This window comes from Amborella trichopoda, chromosome 3, assembly GCF_054954075.1.
Source record: "Amborella trichopoda isolate Santa Cruz 75 chromosome 3, AtrichopodaSantaCruz75HAP2 v2.0, whole genome shotgun sequence".
Taxonomy (NCBI): domain Eukaryota; kingdom Viridiplantae; phylum Streptophyta; class Magnoliopsida; order Amborellales; family Amborellaceae; genus Amborella; species Amborella trichopoda.
Genome location: NC_142338.1, coordinates 37,949,081 through 37,972,454, shown reverse-complemented (window position 1 = coordinate 37,972,454; position 23,374 = coordinate 37,949,081). Strand labels below are relative to the sequence as shown.

General features: G+C 37.3%; 1 protein-coding gene across 6 annotated transcripts in view; it reads left to right on the top strand.

The window, feature by feature from the left end:
• Nucleotides 1-23,374, top strand: part of LOC18422510 (TIM-barrel signal transduction protein) — a 42,634-nt gene continuing 19,260 nt past the window's right edge. For all 6 annotated transcript variants that reach the window (XR_016052488.1, XR_016052487.1, XR_016052486.1 and 3 more), the window contains exons 1-5: nucleotides 1-264; nucleotides 7,310-7,957; nucleotides 8,589-8,795; nucleotides 9,266-9,481; nucleotides 9,611-9,836. Coding sequence is in view for 3 of the 6 variants with exons in the window: in XM_011625213.3 (XP_011623515.1) it covers nucleotides 133-264; nucleotides 7,310-7,957; nucleotides 8,589-8,795; nucleotides 9,266-9,481; nucleotides 9,611-9,836 (1,429 nt within the window). In the remaining 3 variants the exon portion in view is untranslated. The remainder of the gene's footprint in view (nucleotides 265-7,309; nucleotides 7,958-8,588; nucleotides 8,796-9,265; nucleotides 9,482-9,610; nucleotides 9,837-23,374) is intronic.

Sequence of the window (23,374 nt, the reverse complement as noted above, 5' to 3'; positions counted from 1 at the left end):
GAAGCATCATCTCAGTCCCGTGACTGTGCTCATCAACACATTCTTTCCGCCCTCGAGGGGCAATCTCGTCTGACTAAAGCCCTGATGGTCACTGCAATAACTGCTTGCTGAAGATTTTGAAAATACCCCGAAATGGCAATGCAGAAGAATAATTTCAATGTATATTGCGTTGGAACTGCGGATACAAAGTTACAGGAGCTTCAATTCCTATCAGAATGCCTCAAATTCAGTTTAGATCGTTTCTTAAAGGGATCCTCCTTAAAGGTATTCAAACAGAAGCGCTTCTCATATTGTTTGGGTTACTTTTCTGATTTGTTTCTTTTTATAATTTCTCTGTATATGTGTAGCTTTTATGATTATCTCCTTCTTTGGGTCTCTTTGATTGCTGCAGTTTACTGAGTTTTTCTTCAGTTTTCTGATTTCTGCCAATAATATTCTCTGAACTTTGATGCTTATTGGACTGTTTCCTAAGCTGAGTCTTATGCTTGGATGTCCTCTAAATGGAAACTAGTAATTTATACATCTCCATTGAAATTTTTCTGATGTTGATTATGAGAATGTGGGTGGTGGTTATCCATTTTGTAATTCAATTAATTCGTGTTCATATGATGGTTTTATGCAATGCGTGTATTGGGTTTCCTTGAAAATTGAGCATTATTCAAGTTTTGATGCTCAGTTAGTTGGTGTTATTGTCGCTTTTGGGAATTGGACAGGTTTCACCGAGGTTTCAATAATTTTTCAAGCATAGAGTAGATCGATTTGATGCGTTTTTTTTGGGGTAATTTTAAGGGAATTCTTGTCCGAACTTTCTTAATCAATTCTTGCAATCCGGGCCATGAGTAAATAATGATTCAAACTTATCTCAAATTGTTGTTGTATTGGATTAATAGCTTTTTTAAGTGATACATAGGCATCATGTTTAGTTTTGATATTGATATACTTGTCTGAACACATAACTCCAGGGGTACAACAATAAATGCCAGTCAGTTGTGCTACGAGCTCGAACCTTATGTGATTGCGCTTGATGTCATCTATATCCACCATTTCTGAGATGAAATGACAATATATTTCAACTTATTACTCCCTACATTGCAAACTCAATCCATTTAGAACTAAACGACATTTTAACTGCCTCAAGTCAATACAATTTGGAATAGAAGGATGTTGACCATGTTAAATCTGCTAGTTCTGTCTCTATCGTCAACCTTTACATTTGATTTCCCATTGTCCTTTGAGTAGTTTTTTTTTTTTTATTAAAATCAATCTTGATATTGATATAATATTATTGGGATATCCTACTCAGTTGCCAAGAGAGTTGATCAAACAACAAAAAATCTTTACATTTTTAGTACTAATAATGCTAATTATGAACTTTAAAGTTAGTGACATTTTAAAATACATTTTGGAATAGAAGGATCTTGACCATGTCAAATCTGCGAGTTGTATCTCTATCTTCAACCTTTACATTTGATTTCCCATTGTTCTTTGAGTAGTAGTTCTTTATTTATTAAAATCCATCTTGATACTAATATAATATTATTGGGATATCCTGCTCAGTTGCCAATAGAGTTGATCAAACAACAAAAAATCTTTTCGATTTCGATGTGCTGCTCTGATTTCGATGCCCTAAAACTCTTGAATGCTTAATGTCTTCATATCCTTGAGATCTTCAAAGGCCATGATTCTTATAAGTCCCTTGCTGCATTCTCTCCATATTCTTCACGAGCAAGATCCTCTTCCAAAACATCTTCTTCAACTTGATCCTTATCATAAAATGGATCTCGTAAGAGATCTTGTTGTTCATCTGATTATGTATCGAAGATTGGTGCCAAATCCCAATCTACAACCTGCTGATTTCGGATGCAACCTGCATTAAAATCAAGAATGTCCTCCTTCAAATCGATATCCCTAAAGTGATTCTTGCAACATCTAGGTCTTCTATCACTCTTCTCTTTACTCGACTCCACATGCAGCGCGGTGGTGAAAAGGATTAAATTTCACATCTTTGTGGGTAGAAAGATCACTGACGGCCCATCAGTGATGTTCTCTTGCTGTTGAGTAAGCTGCTAAATTTGCCTTCTAAGGTTTTGAATCGTCACATCTCTAGAATCATGGGGTAGATAGATGAAATCCCCCTAGAATCCCTTAAAAATTTAAAAAACCTAAAAATGAACCTTCAAATTAAAATTAACATATGTGTCATTTGAAATTAAATAAAAATTAAAAGAGTATTTTTGTCTGCATCAATAGTTTTGTCTTGCATTAGATACAAATAGATGGTGGAGATTTAAAGGTAATGGATGACCAGGATATCATAGAAACTTTTAGGGTTCAAAGTTGAATAGTGGTATTATGTAGCTAAGAGGAGACTTGGGTTATTTTCTTTTGGTGGAAGAAAATTTGAAATGTGTGATGCTCCTTGTGTGTTGAATTCCTTCTCTTGCAACTGTGTGTAGAATTTTGTGTTTGTTGGTTTGATTACCTTTATTCTTTGATATTTTTTCAAGCACAAAGTATCAAGGCCTGCATCGTGAACTACTTGCTTTACTGTCATTTTGATATTTTCTTATTTTCGACCTTTAGGGGTATTCTACTAACTAATTGATGTAGAGAAATTGATAGAGAACAGTAAAATCAGCAAGAAAACTAGCCACGCACAAGCACAATTCGAAAAAACCTAGGTTTCTTCCCTAACCCAGTTGGGTTTCAAAAGCCTAGAGCTTTTACTTCTATTTCTTTGAAAATAGCGTCAAGACCCCACACACCTCTTATATATTATTATTTAATGTTCACGGACAGTAAAGGTCCATAGAATAATTAAAATGACCCAAAAAGTCCTAATTTAAACACAAAATTTGTAATAACAATTTTACCCATGTGAATAATGAACAGTCCTATGAATAATATCCTTGAACAGTACCCACGAATGGTAATTGGTGAATCATCATCATTTGAGTCTTATCTTCACTATTTGGGGTTGGCTACACGAATCATGTTCTGCCATTCTACTCTATATAAAGGGCATACCCTCAGTAAGACCATAAGATAGGTTCGAGCTTCCTGAAAATATGGGGCAATGTTTTATGCTGGTTGCCTACCTAACAAAACTCTCCTCCTTTACCCAGGCATAGGACTTGCGCGACTGTCATGGGGCATGCCAAGGCAGAGTTGAATAACAACTAGTGAATAGTAAATAAAAATATAAAAGAACCTAGAATTGTTTAAAAATTTAAAAACCCTAAAAATAAATCCTAAAACTAAAATTAAAATATGCATCATTTGGAATTGAATAAAAATTAAATAAAAATAATCTTGTCTTCCATCATTCCCTTGGTTGGAGAAAAACTCGTCCTTGAGTTTTAAGGTAGGTTAATATGAATTTCGCATTAGTTCCTCTTCCATAATCTTTCTTCAATCCAAACATGATGCTTTGAATCTTTGGACTTGTGGTTTATTGGCCCAATCAAATTACAACAACTATACATTGAGGCTGTGGCTTTGAAATCAATTGATATATTCATAAACACTTTTGATAAATGCTCAAGGAGAGGGTCATTGTGTGTCAATAGGTTTAGCCACATAAACTTGCTGAAATTGCATCAGTTCAGCCATATAACCCTACTGAAATTGCTTAGGCTCAGTCCTAGAAGATACCACGGGTGCATCTTCGAGATGAGCACAAGATTCGATGATTGAACCAACTGTTGCATCCGTTGACTTTCCTTGGAGTCCTTCATCCTTTTCATTGTCAAAGATTGGTTCAACCACATAATCTTGTTCATCTTCCAAGTATGCATTAAGGATTAGTCAGATCTCAAACTACAACCTATTGATTTTGGATACAACCTACATCAAAAGCAAGAAAGTCGTTCTTCAAATTGAAAATCCTAGAGTGATGTTCCCCACGCCTAGATCTTATATCACTTTCCTCTTCCTTGACTCTTCACGCGGAGCATGGAGATAAAAAGGGTGGTATTCACATCTTCTTGGGCGGCTGGATCATCATCTTGCCAATAAATCATGCTAAAAGATTATTGCGCTAGCTGCTATACTTGCCTTTTAAGCTTCTCAATTTCTTTATCTTTGAGATCATAAAGTTGATATGTGAAGACCCTCCTTCTATGGCGCCTTCTCGCTGCCATGGGTTTCCTTAAATCACAAACCTTAAGCAGATAGTCAACAAAAACCTGCTGAAAACAGCAAGATCTAGGTTGATTTAGCAAATGTTGACCCAAAATCAGCAAATCCTAGGTTTGGCTGTCTTTTCTCAGCTTTGTTGTTGAAGAAAACCTGAGCTCTCCCCTCAAGGCCTGACATACCTCTTATGTATTATAATTAAATGTTTAAAGACATTGAATGTCCAATATTAAAATGGCTCAGAAAGTCCTAAATTATGAACGAAAATTTGGCAACCCAGCCACTGATGCAGCATATTTTGAAAAACGCCTAGTCGTGGACTAGGCGGCCTGTCCTAGGCGGCTTTTACTAGGCGCCCAAGTCCTCCCGTGTAAAACTGAATTAAAACTATTCAATTTTAATTAATATATAGAAGGATTAGACTTTTTATGCCCCTTATCGTTTTGCATGTAATAGTAATCATTAATTTATTGTTAAACCAAAAATAATATTAATTTGTAATTATTAATTTATCAAAAATGCTTTTTGCATGTGATAGTAATTATTAATTTATTGATAAACCAAGAATAATATTAATTTGTAATTATTATTATATAGTGTATGCAATAAAATGGGGGTAGGTTTGGGGGATCCAACTTTTAAAAACAAGACAACACAAGCCGCCTTTGGGTCTGGGTGTCCGCTTTGGCGGCCGCCTTAGCGCCTAGGCAGCCCAGAGCCCAAACCGCCTAGGCGGCCCGCCTATGCCTTTTTGAATATTGGTCCTAACTTAACTAGAAAATTCGTAATGACAATTTTATTCCTTGAATGGTAACCCATGAATATTACCCTTGAACAATACCCATGAATAGCAACCAATGAATAGTAAAAAAAATCTTAGAACCCCTAAAAAATTAAAAACCCTAAAAATAAACCCTTAAAATAAAATTAAAATATACATATTTTGAAATTGGATAAAAATAAAATAAGAATAATTTTGTTCTTGCATCACTAACTTCACTACCATTTTGTTTCACAACTTTTAATCTTTGAATTAGTCCTTAATCCATCCTTAAGAACATGCATTGCCTTGTGAAAGTTTTCTTATGCGTAGTCCCCAAAGCGTACAGCCCTTTGACATAATTCATTTATTGCAAAGTTAAAGATTATCCAACTACAACTAACTCATGGTTGTTCTTGTCCACCATTTCAAAGTGTAATTAGGTGTGTTAGCTTTCCCCAAGCCTTTACTAAGTGATATGCTTTAAAAATTGAACAACTTGATCAACCATTAGGAAGCAAGGAGAAGGATTCCCACATGAACCAAACCTTGATACTTTGTTAGTACTTGTAGTAGTAACAAGATATAACTGTAGTTCATTCTTCTTTTATTGACTTTCTACTTCACGTATCATTTAAAATATCAAAATTGCATAAATTCAATGCTCCACCTTAAGCTAGCTTTCTCTGCCAAATGTCAAACATTTCACTTTATCTTTTTGAACTTCTCAAGTCTCAAAATTCAAAGGTTTCATTCTTACATTTGCAACTTGACTTTCAATCTGTGATGCATAGGCTTAATTTCTGTACAAAGCAGTGCCACTGCCATGAAAGACTTATTTTTAGCCAATGGCATTGCAGGCCTATTACTCAAAGTACATTGTTACTGGACCTCAAGGGTTTGTTCATAACACCTAACAAATAAAGTAACACCAAATGGCTTAACATGGAGCAGAACTTTCTGTTATTATTCTATTTTATTGGGTAAGGAAACAACATGAACCACGGCCGTATTTACTCTTATAATGTAGAATTCTTTTTGCATTTTTCAAAATAGAGGCATTTGGGTCCACTTCCACATATCCATTGCTCAGGACTAGTCAGTGACATCGAAACTTGTGACCCGTGTCCTAAAGAGAGTAGGATCAGCAACTCAATTTTGCTTTATTGACATAGCTTCAATTTTGTTTCATGTGTTACTTGGTTTGTGATTCACATTTCACCATTTGGGAAATTTATTTCATGTACTGTTTTGCCGAGAATAAAGATGGATCATCATGCTTAATTTCTTTTATAAAAGTATGATGTATCTAGTGTCACTCTAACTTGCAACTCATGGACTCCATGAACTCATCAATCATCAGTGATTGACGAATAAAAATAAGATTATCAACAAAAAGGTAAATGATCGGGATACAAGATTTGGTTTACGTAAAGAGCATGCTCATTGGAGTACTTGTGGAAACTGTAAACAAATTTCTTGAATAAAATCATCTTTGCTTCCGGACCAAATCTTTTGTATGATTGTACTTATAGAATATGGCAGCACCCATAATATTACAGAAAACTAAGTTATAACTATAATATAGAGCATTTTGTCTTTAGTGCAGAAGAGTCGCTCTGTTGATTAAATGTACTGAGTAGAATATGATATTATTTCTTTTTTGAAACTGCTGAAGTTGCTCTACATGCAAGATTTCTTACATCTTTCTAAGTCTTATAAATTTCTTTGGTCCTCAACCTTTGATTGGGGTATCTCAAGCTCTTATGCTTCATTCTTCGGTAACCAGCCTTAAGAAGTTAAAAGTTATTGTCCTCTTATTTGCTCATCAATAATTTACTCCATGTTACTTTGGTAGGCTTGGATAATGAGTACTGATTCTTAGGCATCTGCTTATTCTTGTAATAATATAATTGTCATGGTCCTTTCTTAGGGTTTGGAATGCTTGTAGTCTTCCTTGTGGATTTCCTTCATATACATAGAACCGTTTCAATTCCCGTCCTTGTGCAGATACCTAAGAAATCTTGCATTACATGCATGATTTCTTACACAAACATGCGCGTATGCAGACAAGATAGATATATGCATATGTACTTCCTTTGCATGTCTTATTGATTCTTTCTTAGGCATCTGCTTATTCTTGTAATAATATAATTGTCATGGTCCTTTCTTAGGGTTTGGATTGCTTGTAGTCGTCCTTGTGGTTTCCTTCATATACACAGAACCGTTTCAATTCCCGTCCTTGTGCAGATACCTAAGAAATCTTGCATTACATGCATGATTTCTTGCACACACATGCGTGTATGCAGACAAGATAGATATATGCATATGTACTTCCTTTGCATGTCTTCTAATTCTTAAGATTTACACAAGTTGTGAGTTATTTCCATTCTTGTTTATGAGGATGTACAGGTAAAAGTGATGATTGTTGATGTTTCTGCTAGCCAAAATGAAACTGTGTGTGAGAAAAATGCAGAGTTTGTGACAAGGCAAGAGGTTCTTTCCTGCTATACTGAGACTGTGACTGCCCACCTTCCCGATGAAAGAGCTGAAGCCGTGAAAATAATGAGTGAGGCACTTAAAGTTTTCCTTGGAAAATCTCATGGGGAAGGAGTTCTTGGAGGAGTCATTGGCCTTGGAGGAACTGGGGGGACTTCCTTAATAGCTACTGCACTGAGATCTCTTCCACTTGGGGTGCCTAAACTCATTGTATCCACAGTGGCTAGTGGGCAAACTGAACCATATATTGGGATATCAGATTTGATTCTTTTTCCATCAGTAGTGGACATATGTGGGCTTAACAGTGTCAGCAGGGCTGTGATATCAAATGCTGGAGCTGCTTTTGCTGGGATGGTAGCTGGAAAACTGATCAAATTGGGTTCTTCCGATGAAACCAAAGCAAAGATTAATGTTGGGATGACAATGTTTGGAGTTACAACTCCATGTGTAAATGCTGTGAAAGAGAGGCTGATGAAAGAAGGTTACGAGACACTTGTGTTTCATGCTACTGGAGTTGGTGGTAAGGCCATGGAGAACCTTGTTAGAACTGGTTATATTCAGGTACTTTTTTTCCTTATGAAACTTTATATCTTTGGGTTGTATGATGAAAACAATGGATGCAGCATAGATTAAAATTTTGGGAAAGAGCAGCCAGATTTGGATTTGGCCTCACGGAAACTGGGACAGGGCCATCCATGTGTTTTTAGTTACTCCCTCTGCTTTCAGTGCACGATCCTGAAATTCATAGTGTGCTTATCTCATATTTCTTTGAAAAGCTTTTTCTTTTTTCTTTTGGAACGTGGAACCATAATTCAGCCACAAATGTGAAGTTTGGCTTTTTCTTTTCCTTTGGATATTATGAAATTTCCTCTATGCCACATCATTTTGGCCAAAAATATATTCCAAAATTCTAAATACAAAGTCGTGGGCTGCAAATATTCCAGATTTTTTTAGTTTACAGAGAGACTTTAATTAAGTCAGTGTAACTCATATGCATAATGCATTATCCTTTGTATCCTTCGATTGATTTTTTGCTTGGCACTATTTTTGTCTTACCTTCTATTTGAAACATATTGTTTACTCAATATTGTTGCTATGTGTTGTAGTGACCTTATTCCCTTCATGATTTTGGGTCTCATAACTGGAGTTTTCTTTGGAGATTTGTCTTTGTTTAATATCTTTAAATTTGCAGGGAGTTATTGACATTACAACAACAGAAGTCGCTGATCATTTGTTGGGGGGTGTCATGGCCTGTGATAGTTCAAGGTTTGATGCCATTTTAGAAAATAAAATCCCACTAGTCCTTAGTGTGGGTGCTTTAGATATGGTAAATTTTGGAACTAAGGATACAATGCCTTCTCAATTTAAAGGCAGGAAGATCCATGTGCATAATGCCCAGGTACTTTTAATCTCCCTGCAATTGTTCTTTGGTGATAACTTTCTACTCCAAGCACTCTTTGACATCTTTAGATATGGCTATTTCGAACTTGTACTTCTTATCAACAGTACTGAACCTTTTTGTGACACACAACGTTTCCGGATGGGAGTTTAAGGGTGTTTGTACATATTAGTCTTTGGTTCTCAATTAGATTGAGCTTTCAAATTAATGTTCTACGGCAAAGGACTTTGAGCATTAAATCTCCCTTTATGTGGGAAAGTGGGACTTGTAATTTGTTAGTGTCTCTAAAAGTAAATAAAACTTGGTTGATGATACAGTTGGTTCTGTTCATTTTTATGTTTTTTTGAGTTGTGAGTACTTGTAGATAATTGTCGATGCTTTTGTTATTGGATTTCTCTTAATGGCCATCTATTAATTTACAGTTACTTTATATAATTTGAGGAGTTCTTAAATATTTAGTGGAATGCTAGATCTCTCTTATGCGTACTTCTGTGGAGGAGAACAAGAAATTTGCGCAATTTATAGCGACCAAGTTGAATAGGTCATCAACAAAGATCTGCATTTTACTCCCTGAAAAGGGTATCTCCGCTTTGGATGCACCAGGAAAGCCTTTTTACGATCCGGAGGCTACAGGTGCTCTTATAAATGAGCTAGAGAATCTCATTGACAGAAATGAGAACCGACAGGTGTGACTTGTTTATTCATTATTCTAATGTTTATAGAGTTTCTTGATTTTTTGATTTGTCATGATCAAATAAACAGTCCTCATTTTCTACCATTGTTGATTTTGTAACTTTTATGTTTTTGTTATTTAGGTGAAGAGATTACCATGCCACATTAATGATCCTGAGTTTGTTGATGCGCTGATTGAGTCGTTCTTGGAGATAAGTCATGGGGTGCAGGAAAATGCAGCTCCTAATCAAGTGACTCATGTCGGAACTGGTGGTAATATGGACAAGGAAGAAGCACCTTTACATGAAGCTGGGCCGACGAGTAAAATTCTTTGGCATAAGCCAAAAGATTTTCCTGATGCTAGACCAGGTTGACTTGCTATCTCTTATTGATGTGTTACTTAAATTCTAATCTCTAGAATCAAATGACCATGGCTTTTAGGCTTTGTTAAGATTACTTGTATGATTTGTTAAAATTACATGTATGTATATGCATCTCAGTTGTCTCATATGCAATTAGAGATTATATTAGTCATTTTCCATTTCTAGTAGTATTTATGTCCTCGAGTTAGTTGTCTCCACCATAAAATCAGGTTGACATTGTGTTGTGGGAGAACTTGAAGAAACATAGAAAAATCAGCAAGAAGCACCTTGTCACAAGCAATTTTGCAGAAACCCTAAGGCTTTCTGCTAGGGCTCAACCTTAGGCTTCATTTACATGACAAAGTCTTTTCTTTTCTTAAAGAGGAATACATGAATGCCTCTCCAGCCATCCACGCCCTTATTTATAACGGAAAATTATTGTTTTGAACAATATTTATCCAAACAATTGACTTTAGACCAAAAGGCCCAAACTTAAGTAAAACTTGAAACTAAACTTCCTAACTTTAATTAAAATATCTAAAAAGTTCCTAACAAGTCATGCAATGAAATAAATAAAAAAACATCTGCCTAAAAAACCTTAAAAAAAACATTCAAACTATTTATTGTTCTTCTTGTTTTTTTTGGAAGCCCTCTTAACGTTTTCATCCTCCAAATATGAGCGAGAATTAGGAGGAATCTGTCGCTCCTAAAGAAGATATTCGTGGCTACTTGTGCTCTAATCACCATCATCATTCTCCTCGGGTTGAGGAGTACTCGCCCTTGAGTTCACATCTTCATATTCATGCACCTTCAGACCACGATACTCTCATAGATCAGCAATGTTGAAGATGCCCGAAGTTTCCATATGTGAAGGCAAAGCGACCTTGTAAGCATTGCTGTCCACCTTCTTCAAAATCTTGAATGGTCCTGCCTTGCGATCATGGAGCTTGTTGCATTTTTCCACTGGATGCCGTTCCTTCTTGAGATACACCATTAACCAGTCTTCCACATTAAACTCCTTAAAATGGCGATGCTTGTCCATTGCTTCCTTGTATTTGGTTGTATTGGCTTCTAGACTAGCACGCACTTGTTCATGCATGCCTTTCATTTGTTCAACTAAGTCCTCACTAGTAGCATGACCCTCCCCATTGGCCTGGACTGGAACCAAGTCAAGCGAGTGAGTAGGGTTTTTCCCATATACCACCTCGAGCGGAGTCTTACCAGTAGACCTATTGCAAACACTATTATAGGCAAACTTGGCTTGAGGCAGTGCTAGGTCCCACTGTTTCTTCTTTTCACTCACAATACTTCTCAAAAGATTTCCAAGAGTACGGTTTACCACTTCAGTCTGGCCATCTGTCTGCGGATCATAAGCGCTACTAAACTGTAACTGAGTGCCCAATTTCTTTCACAAAGTTCCCAAAAAATGGCTGAGAAACTTCGTATCCCAATTTGAAGTTATCATCTTTGGAACACCATACAACCTCACCACCTCTTTGAAGCACAAGTTAGCAACATGTGTGGCATCTACAGTCTTCTTGCAAGGTATAAAATGAGCCATCTTTGAGAACCTATCCACCACGAATATAGAATCCATACCTCTTTGAGTCCTTGGAAGTCCCACAACAAAATCGATGTTAACATTCTCCCAAGGTGCATTAGGAATAGGCAGTGGAGAATAAAGCCTGGTATTATGTCGTTGCCCCTTAGCTAGTTGACACATACGACACCTCTCAACAAACCGCACAACATCTCTCTTCAATTTTGGCCAGTAGTACTTAGACTCCATCAACATTATGATTTGTCTTAACCAAAATGTCCACTAAGACGTCCCCCATGAAGCTTTGTTATTAGGTTTTCCCAATGGGTGTGTTTGAAGAGAAATCCATCTTGAATAAGAAAATCCCCAACAACTCCATTGCAACATTGGTTCCATGTCTCATTAAAGTCGTCATCATCTGCATAACGATCTTTCATAAACTTGAATGTAGTAATAAAAATCGTCATGGTAGTTAATAGAGTCGACCTTCTACTCAAAGCACGTGCCACTTTGTTTTGACTGCCTCCCTTATGCCAAATAACAAAAGTGAACTCCTGCAAATAAGCTACCCATCGAGCTTGTCGCTGATTTAGTTTATGTTGCCCATTAATAAACTTCAATGCTTCATGATCTGAGAACAAAATAAATTCTCTTTGAATCAGGTAATGCTTCCAATGCCTTAAGGCTTAAAAAATAGCATAAAACTCCACATCATAAGTAGAATAGCGTCGGCGGGTGTCATTCAACTTCTCACCGAGGAAGCAATAGGGCGACCTTCTTGGCTCACTGCACCAATTCCAACATGTGAAGCATCACAATCCAACTCGAAGACTTTATCAAAGTCTGGAAGAGCTAACACGGCGCCTCAGTCATCTTCTGCTTCACAAACTGAAAACTTTTCTCCCCTTAATCAGTCCATACAAATCCCCTCTTCTTCAGATAATCTGTGATAGTGTTATGATCGAACTAAACCCTCTGATAAACCTCTTATAAAAAGTAGCCAACCCATGAAACTGCGAACATCATGCACTGTAGTAGGAGTAGGGCATTCCTTGATAACTGCTACCTTCCTTTGGTCAACGTTAATTCCCTCAGCTGAGACAACATAGCCAAGAAAGATGAGGCTATGTACCATGAATTCATACTTTTTATGATTCAAATGCAATTGTTGTTCCCACAGCAAGTCAAACACCAACTATAAGTGCTCCATATGCGCCTGCTGACTAATACTATACACTAGAATATCATCAGAGTATACCACCATGAATTTCCCAATAAAAGGCTTGAACACTTGATTCATCACCCTCATAAAAGTATTGGGCGCATTGGAGAGGCCAAATGGCATCACCAACCACTCATAAAGGCCCTCTTTGTTAGGACCTTTTAGTAAAAAAGTTAAATTGTATGGATAAATATTGTCCAAAACATTAATTTTCAATATAAATTAGGGTATGGATGGGTTGGAGAGTTTTTCATGTACTCATTTTTAAGAAAAGAAAGATTTTGTCTTGTAAAAGAAGCCTAAGGCTTGAGCCCTAGGTGGGAGAAAACCCTAGGGTTTCTCCAAAATTGCTTGTGTTTGTCTTGTTCTTGCTAATTTTATTGTTCTCTCAATTTCCCCTGCATCACAAAGGCATTGGCTGTTACCCGTAATTGGTCAGGGGTAATTGGTAATTTTTATTTATTGCTGTAACTTATTCTTATATATGTCATTCATGTTCATTGGGAAAGACAAATATATAATTTCTGGATGTATTTGTACCCTTATCTAGGGTTAGAAACATTATAAATATATATTTGAGTGCAGCCCCAGTGAATTATGGGTCACATCACTCTACTTTGGCTTCTTCTCGATTCATCTCTACTTGTGCCACAACTTGTTCTTCCCTCTCAAGTATTCAAGGTGATCCGTTAACATGGTATCAAAGCAAGGTTCAACCATTAATGTGATCCATTGATCAAAGGTCATTATTTAGATTAATCATGTTATTATCAATATTGACGTGAAACCCCTAGATTTGCTCCCTTAACTTGGATTTCTAGATCTCTATTAACCCTAAATCTTTTATTTTCTCAAAATTTCTTCTTGGACCTGAATTCTTTACCCTAAACTCTTTATTTTGATGTGAACAGAAAACCCTAGCTACTGATCATATGAACAGAGCACTATAGGGTAGGGTAGTAGGTGATAAGAAAGGAAGAATTTGCTTGAAGATAAGAGGAGAAGAATTAGCTAAAGCCGAGAGGTACTGAACTTAGCCTAGCCCCAAGACTCTTCATGTGAAAAGTAAACCCTTGCTACCAATCCATTAAATAGTAAACCCTAGTGACTTTTCTTGTGATGCTAGTTTTTGTTCACATGAATAGTAACCCTAGTTACGGTTCACATGACCATAAACCATAGTTACTGTTCATGTTTAAACAGTAAATTCCTGTTTCTTTCAAAAAAAAACTTATTTCCACCACATTCTACTCATTTGATCCCATAGAATCTTCTAGTCTCCTCAATATATTTTTTGGGTGAGTAGTCTCCTCAATAGTCCTTTTCCGAACATTACCATGAAACTTTCTTATTCCAATTTCATTATTTGGAAAGGAGTTATGATTCCTTTCATTAGAAGTAGACGATTGATGGGTCACATTGATGGAGCATGCCAGGCACCACCACAATTCATTACCAAAGAGGAAGTGAGTACATAAGAAAAGAGAAAAGTTGTAACTCTTAACCCCGCAATATGATAATTGGCTTGTCAAGGATCGAAGATTAATTGGGTGAATTAATTCTATATTGTCAGAAGATATATTGGCACAAGTGCTTGATATAGACCCTGCTGAAGAATTGTGGAAGTAATTACAGAACACATATGTGAAGCAGTCACACACTAGTCTAATGCACTTAAGACGAGAACTTTTGAAGTGCAAAAAGCAAGATAAATCCATATCTGAGTACATAGTCAAAATCAAAGGAATTGTGATCAGCTTGCTATGATTCAGCATCCCATTCGTGATATTGACAAAGTTTACGTTGGCTTGAAGGGTCTTGGAGTTCACTATGAGACTTTTGTTACTAGTGCTACCTCTAGACCACCATATCCCACTTTTGCAAAATTATGTCATTTACTTCTTCAGCATGAAGCTATGTTCCCTAGCAAAAGGACGGCACAATCAAGTGTAAATTCTGACGATGTTTTGTTTTCCAACAATGATTATTCATTTCCTGAGAATGATGATCGTGAAGGTAGAGGCAAAGGAAGAAATGATAGAGGATGTGGTGGTCGTGGTAGAGGTGAACTTAAGGGAATACTATCGGGAGTGGTGTCCTACCTCCACCTAACTCCCGATTGTATTTTATTGAACGATCAACTATATAGGGGATCGTGTTTGCTAGCGGTTCATGGTGTGGAGAGTTATACACGGTTGATGAGTTGAAGAAGTTTGAAATTCTGGTCGTGTCTTGTGATGTTAATATGATGCACATTGGCATCATAAATTGGGTTACTGGAGTATGGAGTCTGTAAATAAGTTGTGTAAACAAGGACTTATTTCCTCCAATACTGATCGTCGTAGTGAGTTTATTTGTCATGGTTGTCAATTGGGAAAACATGTCAAGTTGCCATTTGTTTCTAACAATAAAAGAACTTCTTTGTTTGAGTTAGTGCATTCTGGTGTACGGGGTCCAGCGCCAATTGCATCTCCTTCCAATTCCGTCTTATATGATATTTGTTAATGACTTTCTAGATTTACATAGATATCTTTCTTAGTAGAAAATCCTCTATGTTTGAGATGTTTAGACGTTTCAAGTTGTTTGTTGAAAAGTACTTCTCTTAGCAAAATTTGTACTTTTGTAGTGATGGAGTAGGAGAGTACTCATCTCAAAATTTAAAAATTACCTGAGGGACAATGGGATAGGGCAATAAAGTCCATGTCCTTATATTCCACAATAAAATGGAGTGGCAGAAAGGAAAGAAGTAGCGGTTCTATTATAACTGGATATGGGTCCTCTCAACAATTACATATGTTGAGAATGTCGCCATTTAGTCTTTTAAAGGTCCTACAGATCTTAAAAATGTTTTTCTCATCTCTAATTTCATAACTAATCTTATTTTCATGCTACAGTTGGCTAGAGAAAATCATGTCTTTTTGTACTTACTACCGAATGTGTTTTATTAAATGACCAACCATCAGGGATCACATTTGCTAGTGGTTCACTATGCGGAGAGTTATACACAGTCGATGATGAGTTGAAGAAGTTCCAAACTCTGGTCGTGTCTTGGCATGTTAATAAGGATGTCAGTGTGTGGCATCATAGATTGGGTCATTGTAGAGTGGAGTCTTTAAATAAGTTGTATAAATAAGGACCTATTTCCTCCTCATGGTTTTCAGCTAGGAAAATATGCCAAGTTGCCATTTGTTTCCAATAATAAAAGAGCTCTTTCTCCTTTTGAGTTAGTGCATTTTGATGTATGGGTTTTAGCGCCAACTGCATCTTCTTCCAATTCCTTCTATTAAGTGATATTTGTTGATGACTTCTCTAGGTTTACATGGATTTTCTTTCTTAATAAAAAAATCTTATGTGTTAAGATGTTTAGACATTAAAAGCACTTCCATATGCAAATTTCGTGCTTTTGTAGTGATTGAGTGGGAGAATACTCATCTCAAATATTTTAAAATTACCTAAGGGAAAATGGGATAGAGTAACAAATTTTTTGTCCTTATACTCCTCAACAAAATGGAGTGGCGGAAAGGAAACATTGACATGTAAATGAAGTTGGATTATCTCTTATGTTTTCTAATGGAGTTCCAAAGGTTTTATGGGAAGCTTTCCATGGAGCCGCCTTCTTGATAAATAGACTTCTAACTGATGTATTGGATTGAAAATCTCCATATCATACACTACTCGGAAGGACTCCAGCTTGTTCTATCTTGAGGAGTTATGGATATTGGTGTTTTTTAAATATTGATAGTAGCATTAGGAATAAACTTGATCCTAAGGTAGAAACATTTATTTTTGTGGGATACTCAAATGATCATAAAGGATATAGATATTACTATCCTCAAATTTAGTGAATTGAAAATGTTTTCTCCTCTAAAGAATGATATAAGTCATGTCCATAGGAAAGAGACAAACACAAGAATGACAATGAACCATTCTTCATAAGTCAACATCATATTACAATGTTGAGAAAGGTGGAGATTATGAAGACATTGTTCCTTGTAATCCAGAAGAAGACTTTATGCCATTCTTTGAGGATGACCAGCATACAGGCTTAACACAAAATGGGACATGTGAAGTCACTATGTACAAAAGAAGAGCTAAGATGGGGCAGCAAATGAGCATATTAGAAAGACCAGCAAATGAACACACAAACCAACCCATAGAACATCTGAATTAGACCATCTTAAGCACTACAGTTGATGCAAATGTTAGGGCCTCTTCATTGAGGATGTTGACTTGGATTAAACATCTTATTGAACGATAGGTAAGCTATGGTGGTTTCACTAATGAGTACCAAGTATCCTTGGGTGAGATCCTTAGGATCAAAGATCTATCAACATAATTAGAGGCAACAGATGATAAGAGGTTGATTGAAGCTATGCAAGAAGAAATCAAGGCCCTGAATGGGAATAATACATGGAAGATTGTCAGAAGAGCAAAGGATAAAAATGCAGTAGCTAAAGGGTTTAATCAACAACATAGACTTGATTATGAAGAAACCTTCAGTCCACTTGTTAAGATTGTGAGTCACATTATTTTATTATGAGCTTTGGCCTATGATTGGCTACACTACCATCTAGATGTAAAGAATGCATTTCTTCATGGGTAGTTAAGAGAGAATTTACATGGAGCAACCATTGGGATTTACTGAAGCATATTCAAGAGAATATGTATGTAAATTGAATTGCTAAATTTATGGATGAAAGCAAGCATCAAGAACATGGTTTCAAAGTTCTTATAATGCATTATGATGAGAGCTAACCCCAAATAGTTGGGATAAGGCTTGGATGATGATGATGATGATTAAAGAAGTGAGGATGTAAGAGAGCTGCAGCTGATCACTCCCTGTTCATGCAAAGAAGTGATATAGGTACTATAGTTGCGCTTCTATATGTTGATAATATTATAATCTAGGTAGTTCATATTTGTTTATTGCTGATGTGAAGAGATTTCTTAACGATAAATTCCAAATGAAAGGTTTGGGATAATTAAGGTTTTTTCTTGGGACAGAGGTAGATTGAGATGTCAATCAAATTAAGCTATCTCTGCCTTAGATTTTATGAATAAACAATATGGTGAATTGTAACCCTTCTGGAACACCTGTTGCCATGAACAAAAGACCGAGCAAGGATGAAGGGGAATTGTTATGATAACTTGAGAAGTACAGGAGTATTGCAAGGGCTATTACTATCTCACATGCACGACCAGATATATCTTATGTAGTGAATCAAGTATATCAATTTTTTCATATGCCCACTTCATCTCATATGGAACTTTAAAGAGAATAAGCATATATGTTAAACGAATGGTGCAAATTAAATCAATAATGGGATATTCAGATGTTGAGTGGGCTATTGGCCCAAATTCAAGAAGGTCAGTCTCTGGACTTTGTTTATTTTGCAAAAATCTACATATTATGGAGAAGGAAGAAGCAGAAGACTGTAGCTAGGTCAAATACTGAAGCTGAATATAAGGGCGTTAGGAACAATTTATATTGGAGATGTTATGGATCTGCAGTCTGATGACTACATTGGGCATGAAAATTCAAAGATCCAAGTGTTTTGTGGAAACAAGAGTGCCTTAGCCGTGGTAGAAAATTGAGTATGATCTAAACATATTCATATTAATTATCATTTCATGTTGGAAAGGATTGAAGCCGAAGAAATTGAATCAAGGTTCGTGGGCACTAAAGATCAAATAGCAGACAATTTACAAAAGGGTTATCAATGTAATGACATCAGTATTTGAAGGACAAGTTTTACATGTTAAAACACGATGTACAACTTGAGGGGAAGTGTTAACTCATGATTTGTCAAGGGTATATTTGTAATTTTGTATATTGTTGTAACCTATTCCTATATTTGTAGTTTATGTTCATTGCAAAAGATAAATATGTTTTTTTTAGATTCAGTGGTACCCTTATCTAACACAACTAATTAGAGTTAGAAACATTCGAAATATATATCTTTGGGTGCGGCCCCTCACTCAAGAGTGAATTAGGTATCATGTCACTCTACTTTGACTTCCTCTCTATTCATCTCTATTGTGCCACAACTTGTTCTTCCCTCTCAAGTATTGAAGAACATTGGCTGCCAGGGTGAGTTGACTTAGTGTTGTTAGTGTGATTGGTAATATTTGTGTTATTAAAAGCCAAACTAAATTGGTTGTTCTTCACTATGCATCAATAACTTGTTGAATTATATGTTTCATTCATGAACTAGGGATTTTCTTTTAACATGGCTTTCCACGCATTGGCTAGCATGTGTATTTGATATCCTGTAGTCCTGATTCTCCTAAAGAAGGTGCTCAAGCAATTATTACTGCTTCTGCATTCTACTTATCCTCCACTGTTTGATCCTATCGCATCCTTTTTAGGTGCTTTTGATTTAACTTAGTTCACTTCACTACTATGTGTTTTGTTTAGATCACTATTTAGAAGCTTGCTGTGCTGACTCGAGACTCGCCTGAATCAGTTTGGCTCAGGACCATGGCAAGTCCAAACGAGGCAGATTGTGACTCAACTAAGTCTTACCGTCATCTGGTCCTTCATTGTGAACTTTTTAAAGATTCAGCCAAGTCTTGTTGGGAATTGGCTGATTTGAACTGGCTGACTTAGGCTCGGGACCCTAGAAGTCCTGGCCTGAGCCAGATTCTTAAACACTTTGTTAAAGAGTCTAAGTGTTCTTAGAAGTTGTCTTTATTAATTCTGATTGAAGATGGAGCCTTCTACAATATCATATCAAATGAATCTAATCACCTTTAGAATTAACTGGAAAGCCAATTGGTAAGCCTAAAATCCATAAATTAATTAGGGAAAAGTGGGGAAAAATTGAGTCCATTTTTTATAGAATTTAGCTAAAGTCCAAAATGATTCTGATTGCCCTTAATCCCCAATCAACCCAACTCTTTGCCAACAGTTAGGGATGTGGGATAGACCCACTCCCTGCCACATATCTGGGTTTATCTATTTGCCACGACAAACCCAAAAGAGCCCAATGGAGCCACATAATCTAAAAATTTGAAAGGAAATTGGCGGCTTGGAAGGGTCGCTACCTCTCCCCTGTGGGCAGAACCACCCTCACAAAGTCCACCCTCTCCAATGTCCCCATTTTTCAGGTGTCCCTCTTCCACATGCTTATGTCTGTGGTCCAATACTCCAATGTCCCCATTTTTCAGATGTCCCTCTTCCACATGCCTATGTTTGTGGTCCAATACTTGGAATGCAGTGTGTCAACTTAAAGCAAAAGAGGGCCTGAGGATTGCAGCCTCCACAAACACAACCTAGCCCTCTTGGGTAACTGGTGATGGAGGTTCACACTCTCTCGGGATCATCTTTGGCACAATGTCCTTCGTCACAAATACCGCATCTCTACTTTCCCTTGGTCTCTCCCCACTAGATCCCCCCAAGCCTCTTCGGGTGCATGGAAATCTATGTATTGCTGCTTCTCGCTATTCCTCTCCTTTACTCACGTCTACCCTAGGGACGGGACAAAAACCAAGTTTTGGACCGACCTCTGGATAGGAAACTCCACTCTCTCACTACTCTTCCCTACCCTCTTCAATATGGCTTGGAACTCTAGTGTATTCATTGCGGATCTTTATCAGTCTTCCCAAAACCCTTGATCTTGGAATCCCAAGTTCGGCAGAACCTTTTGCGACGATGAAATCCTTACCTTCATTACTCTATCCTGCCTTATTCATCCCTTTTCCCACTCCATCCCTGGAGAGGACAAAATCATTTGGACCCCCGACCCTTCAAGAAACTTCTCTGTATCCTCTTTCAACCATAACCTAATCTAGCAACCTTCCCTAATTTCCTCCAAAGCTGTAACCATAACCAAAGCGTGGGCCACATTTATTCTTCCAAGGTTGCAATTCTTCATTTGGGGTTTGTCTTTGGGAAAGAACCCTAACAGTTGACCAGTTACAGAGAAAAGGGCTACAAATCCCCAATCGTTGCATCACGTGCACTTCAGAGGAAGAACCAACCCCCCCTCATTCATCCACTGTCCATTTGCTAGCCTTCTCTGGGAGCACTTACTCCATCTCTTTGGGTGGTCATGGGCCACACCATCCTCGATCCCCCCGCTTTTCTAGCAAGCATCCTTTCGTCTGCAACCCAAATCAAGCACTTTGCTCTGGAAAGCATAAATAGCGGCTACTTTTTGGTCAATTTGGAGAAAGTGAAACAATAAGATTCTTAGGGGGCAGCATAACCACCCGCTTCAAGTTCTAGAAAGTATCTGTTGCTGGTTATGTTTTGGGCCACCATTCTTCACCACCGTCCTAGGCAGGTCACTCGCTCCTCTCCCTGGAGACTCCCAGAATAAGGCCAGACCAAATTAAACTTCGATGGTTGCTCCCTTGGCATCCCCGATTCCGGCAGGCATCAGGGGCATTTTCAGGAACCACTTGGGCCTTCCTCTTCTTTCCTTCTCTTCCCACATTGGTTTATCAGATTCCACCTTGGCGGAAGCCCACGCCCTCTTAGAAGGTTTCAGAAGCTTTAATCCTGAATGGAGCTCTGTATTGGTCGAAGGGGACTCCAAAAATGTCATCTCCAGGGCCTTTCAAGAGGCAACCCCACTGTAGAGACTTTGGACCATATTTGATGAAATCTTCGATGTTTGCAGGTGTATCCAGGTTTCATGGACTCATATCTGGAGGGAGCCCAACAAAGCGGCCGACAATCTAGCTAAATAAGGAGCCTTGACGCCACTGCTATAAGTGTTGGGTTTAGGTGGTCATTAAAAGGCCTTACGAGTGCTTGTATAGGCAATTTATATAGTGAAACATAAACTCAATAGGAGTGTGGTCCTCTTGTGGACCATACTAGGTTGATATTATTTGCCAATGCTCGGATTAGGCTTGACATGCTAGGCCAGTCAAGTTAGACCCAAGGCATCTGGGCATAAAGTTAAACCGATGAGGGTTCAGTGGGTTAGCCCTCGATGAGGTCGGTGTTTACCAAGATGAGTGAGCCGAGGGACTGTGTGGCCTTTGTGTGTGATGGTTCGCCTTTAGAGACATGCTAAAACCTCATCATAGTAACATCACATGGCATGTACATAGATAGCCGTATCGAGATAGCAATCTACCATTGAAGGTGAAGCGTGTGCATGTGTGAGAGATTATCCCTATGTACCATGGAGTTGTGGTTGCATCATGGTTTGGAGGACCATGGTTACTCTCTAGGGGAGAACCAGAAATCCAGAGATTGAGAGTGTCCTCTAGCCTGTTTGCTGACTTTTGTAGCTCAATCATGAACCCTTGCAGTGGACTGTGGGTCATGGGACCACTAGCTCAGTTTGAGAAAGCTAGTGTGAATCGTGGTCCACAGTTGAAGGTGGAGTGCTCCAATATATTGATAATTCCTAGACTTATACGAATCCGATTCCCATAAAAACTAATTTGTTTTAATTAATTTTATGTTATATGATTTTTGAAATTATTATTTGAATTTTTGTGATTCTCTTGATATTTTATTTTTATCATTAGGATTTATAAAATAAGAAAAAATCAATTTTCAATGTTTTAAATAATCAAAGAGAAATAATTCTATTTTATTCTAAAAATCAATTTAAAATAAGTATTAAAATATTTGGGATCCACCATGTGACATGGGGGCCTATTTAAATCACAATGGAAGATTGGGTGGGTCCCTTGAGGGGCCACCTAGGGTGGCATGCCCCACCCATGGGGGGCTTTACTTACTAAAAATTGTAAGAAGCCTTTATATTAGTTGGCTTCCTATTTTGTATAAGGCCTGCTTGCATTTGGAATCAATAAAGTGAAATTTAATATGTCTTGTGAATCAAGATATTTTGATTGATCAAAGATTATGTGAATAAGGAATGAATATTCATAAAAGCAAAAGTACGAGTAATATTTTTCTTATTTAAGTATTCGATGAGAATAAGTTTAAGAAATGGAGGATAATCTAACACCTTCCTTTGAATCTTGATGGTAGATTTAAGGAATGGATGGCTCACATCTCTCAACCCACAAGTTTTTATAGATCAATGGTCTAGATTTGATTTCACTAAAGATGACAAACCCTAAGGCAAAAAAAATTTATAAATGGAGGCTCTCCCCTTCATAGTTCTCTACACCTCTTCTCTCTAAGAGCTCTCTCTCTAGGGGCCATGCCCCACCTAGGGTTATCACTCTCTCTTGGTGGGTTCTAAAAAGGGGGGACACGCCCCAAGTAAGAGAACTTCTTTCTCTCTCTCTAGTTGGTTAAAAAGGGGGGCATGCCCAAGCTAGTTAGATCTCTCTCGCTTGATTAGTCTCTTCTCTTTAAGGTTAAGCCAAGGGGCTTGAGGAAGACTATGAGGCCTTAACAATTTGGTTCTAGATCGAGATCTATATGCCTTTGAGAGGGTTTTGCCACACTTAGTAGAATTAAGAGATCGATAATTGATCCTGAGCACCATTGGAAGGAGGAGACTCGGCGTTCGGTGTACTAAGCCTGGTTGAGTAATCTCCAACAATTTTACTTGTTTTATCTTTTCTCTTTATTATGCTCTTCTATTCCCATAAAGCAATGTGTCAAGTTTTTATTTATTGAATAAAAGAGTTGTATTTAAGTGGTAGCAAGTGAGTACCGGTTTTATTTATTTATTTCAAGAGTGATTTTATTTATAATTGGACATTGTAAGTGATCTTGTTGGTGAAAGAAAAGAAAACTTTAAATTTATATACACCGTGCTTTATCACATAGTCCACGTTTTATTGGTATCAGAGCTAAATTTACTTGCTGCCCTATTTCTTTTATTTCACTATTTTT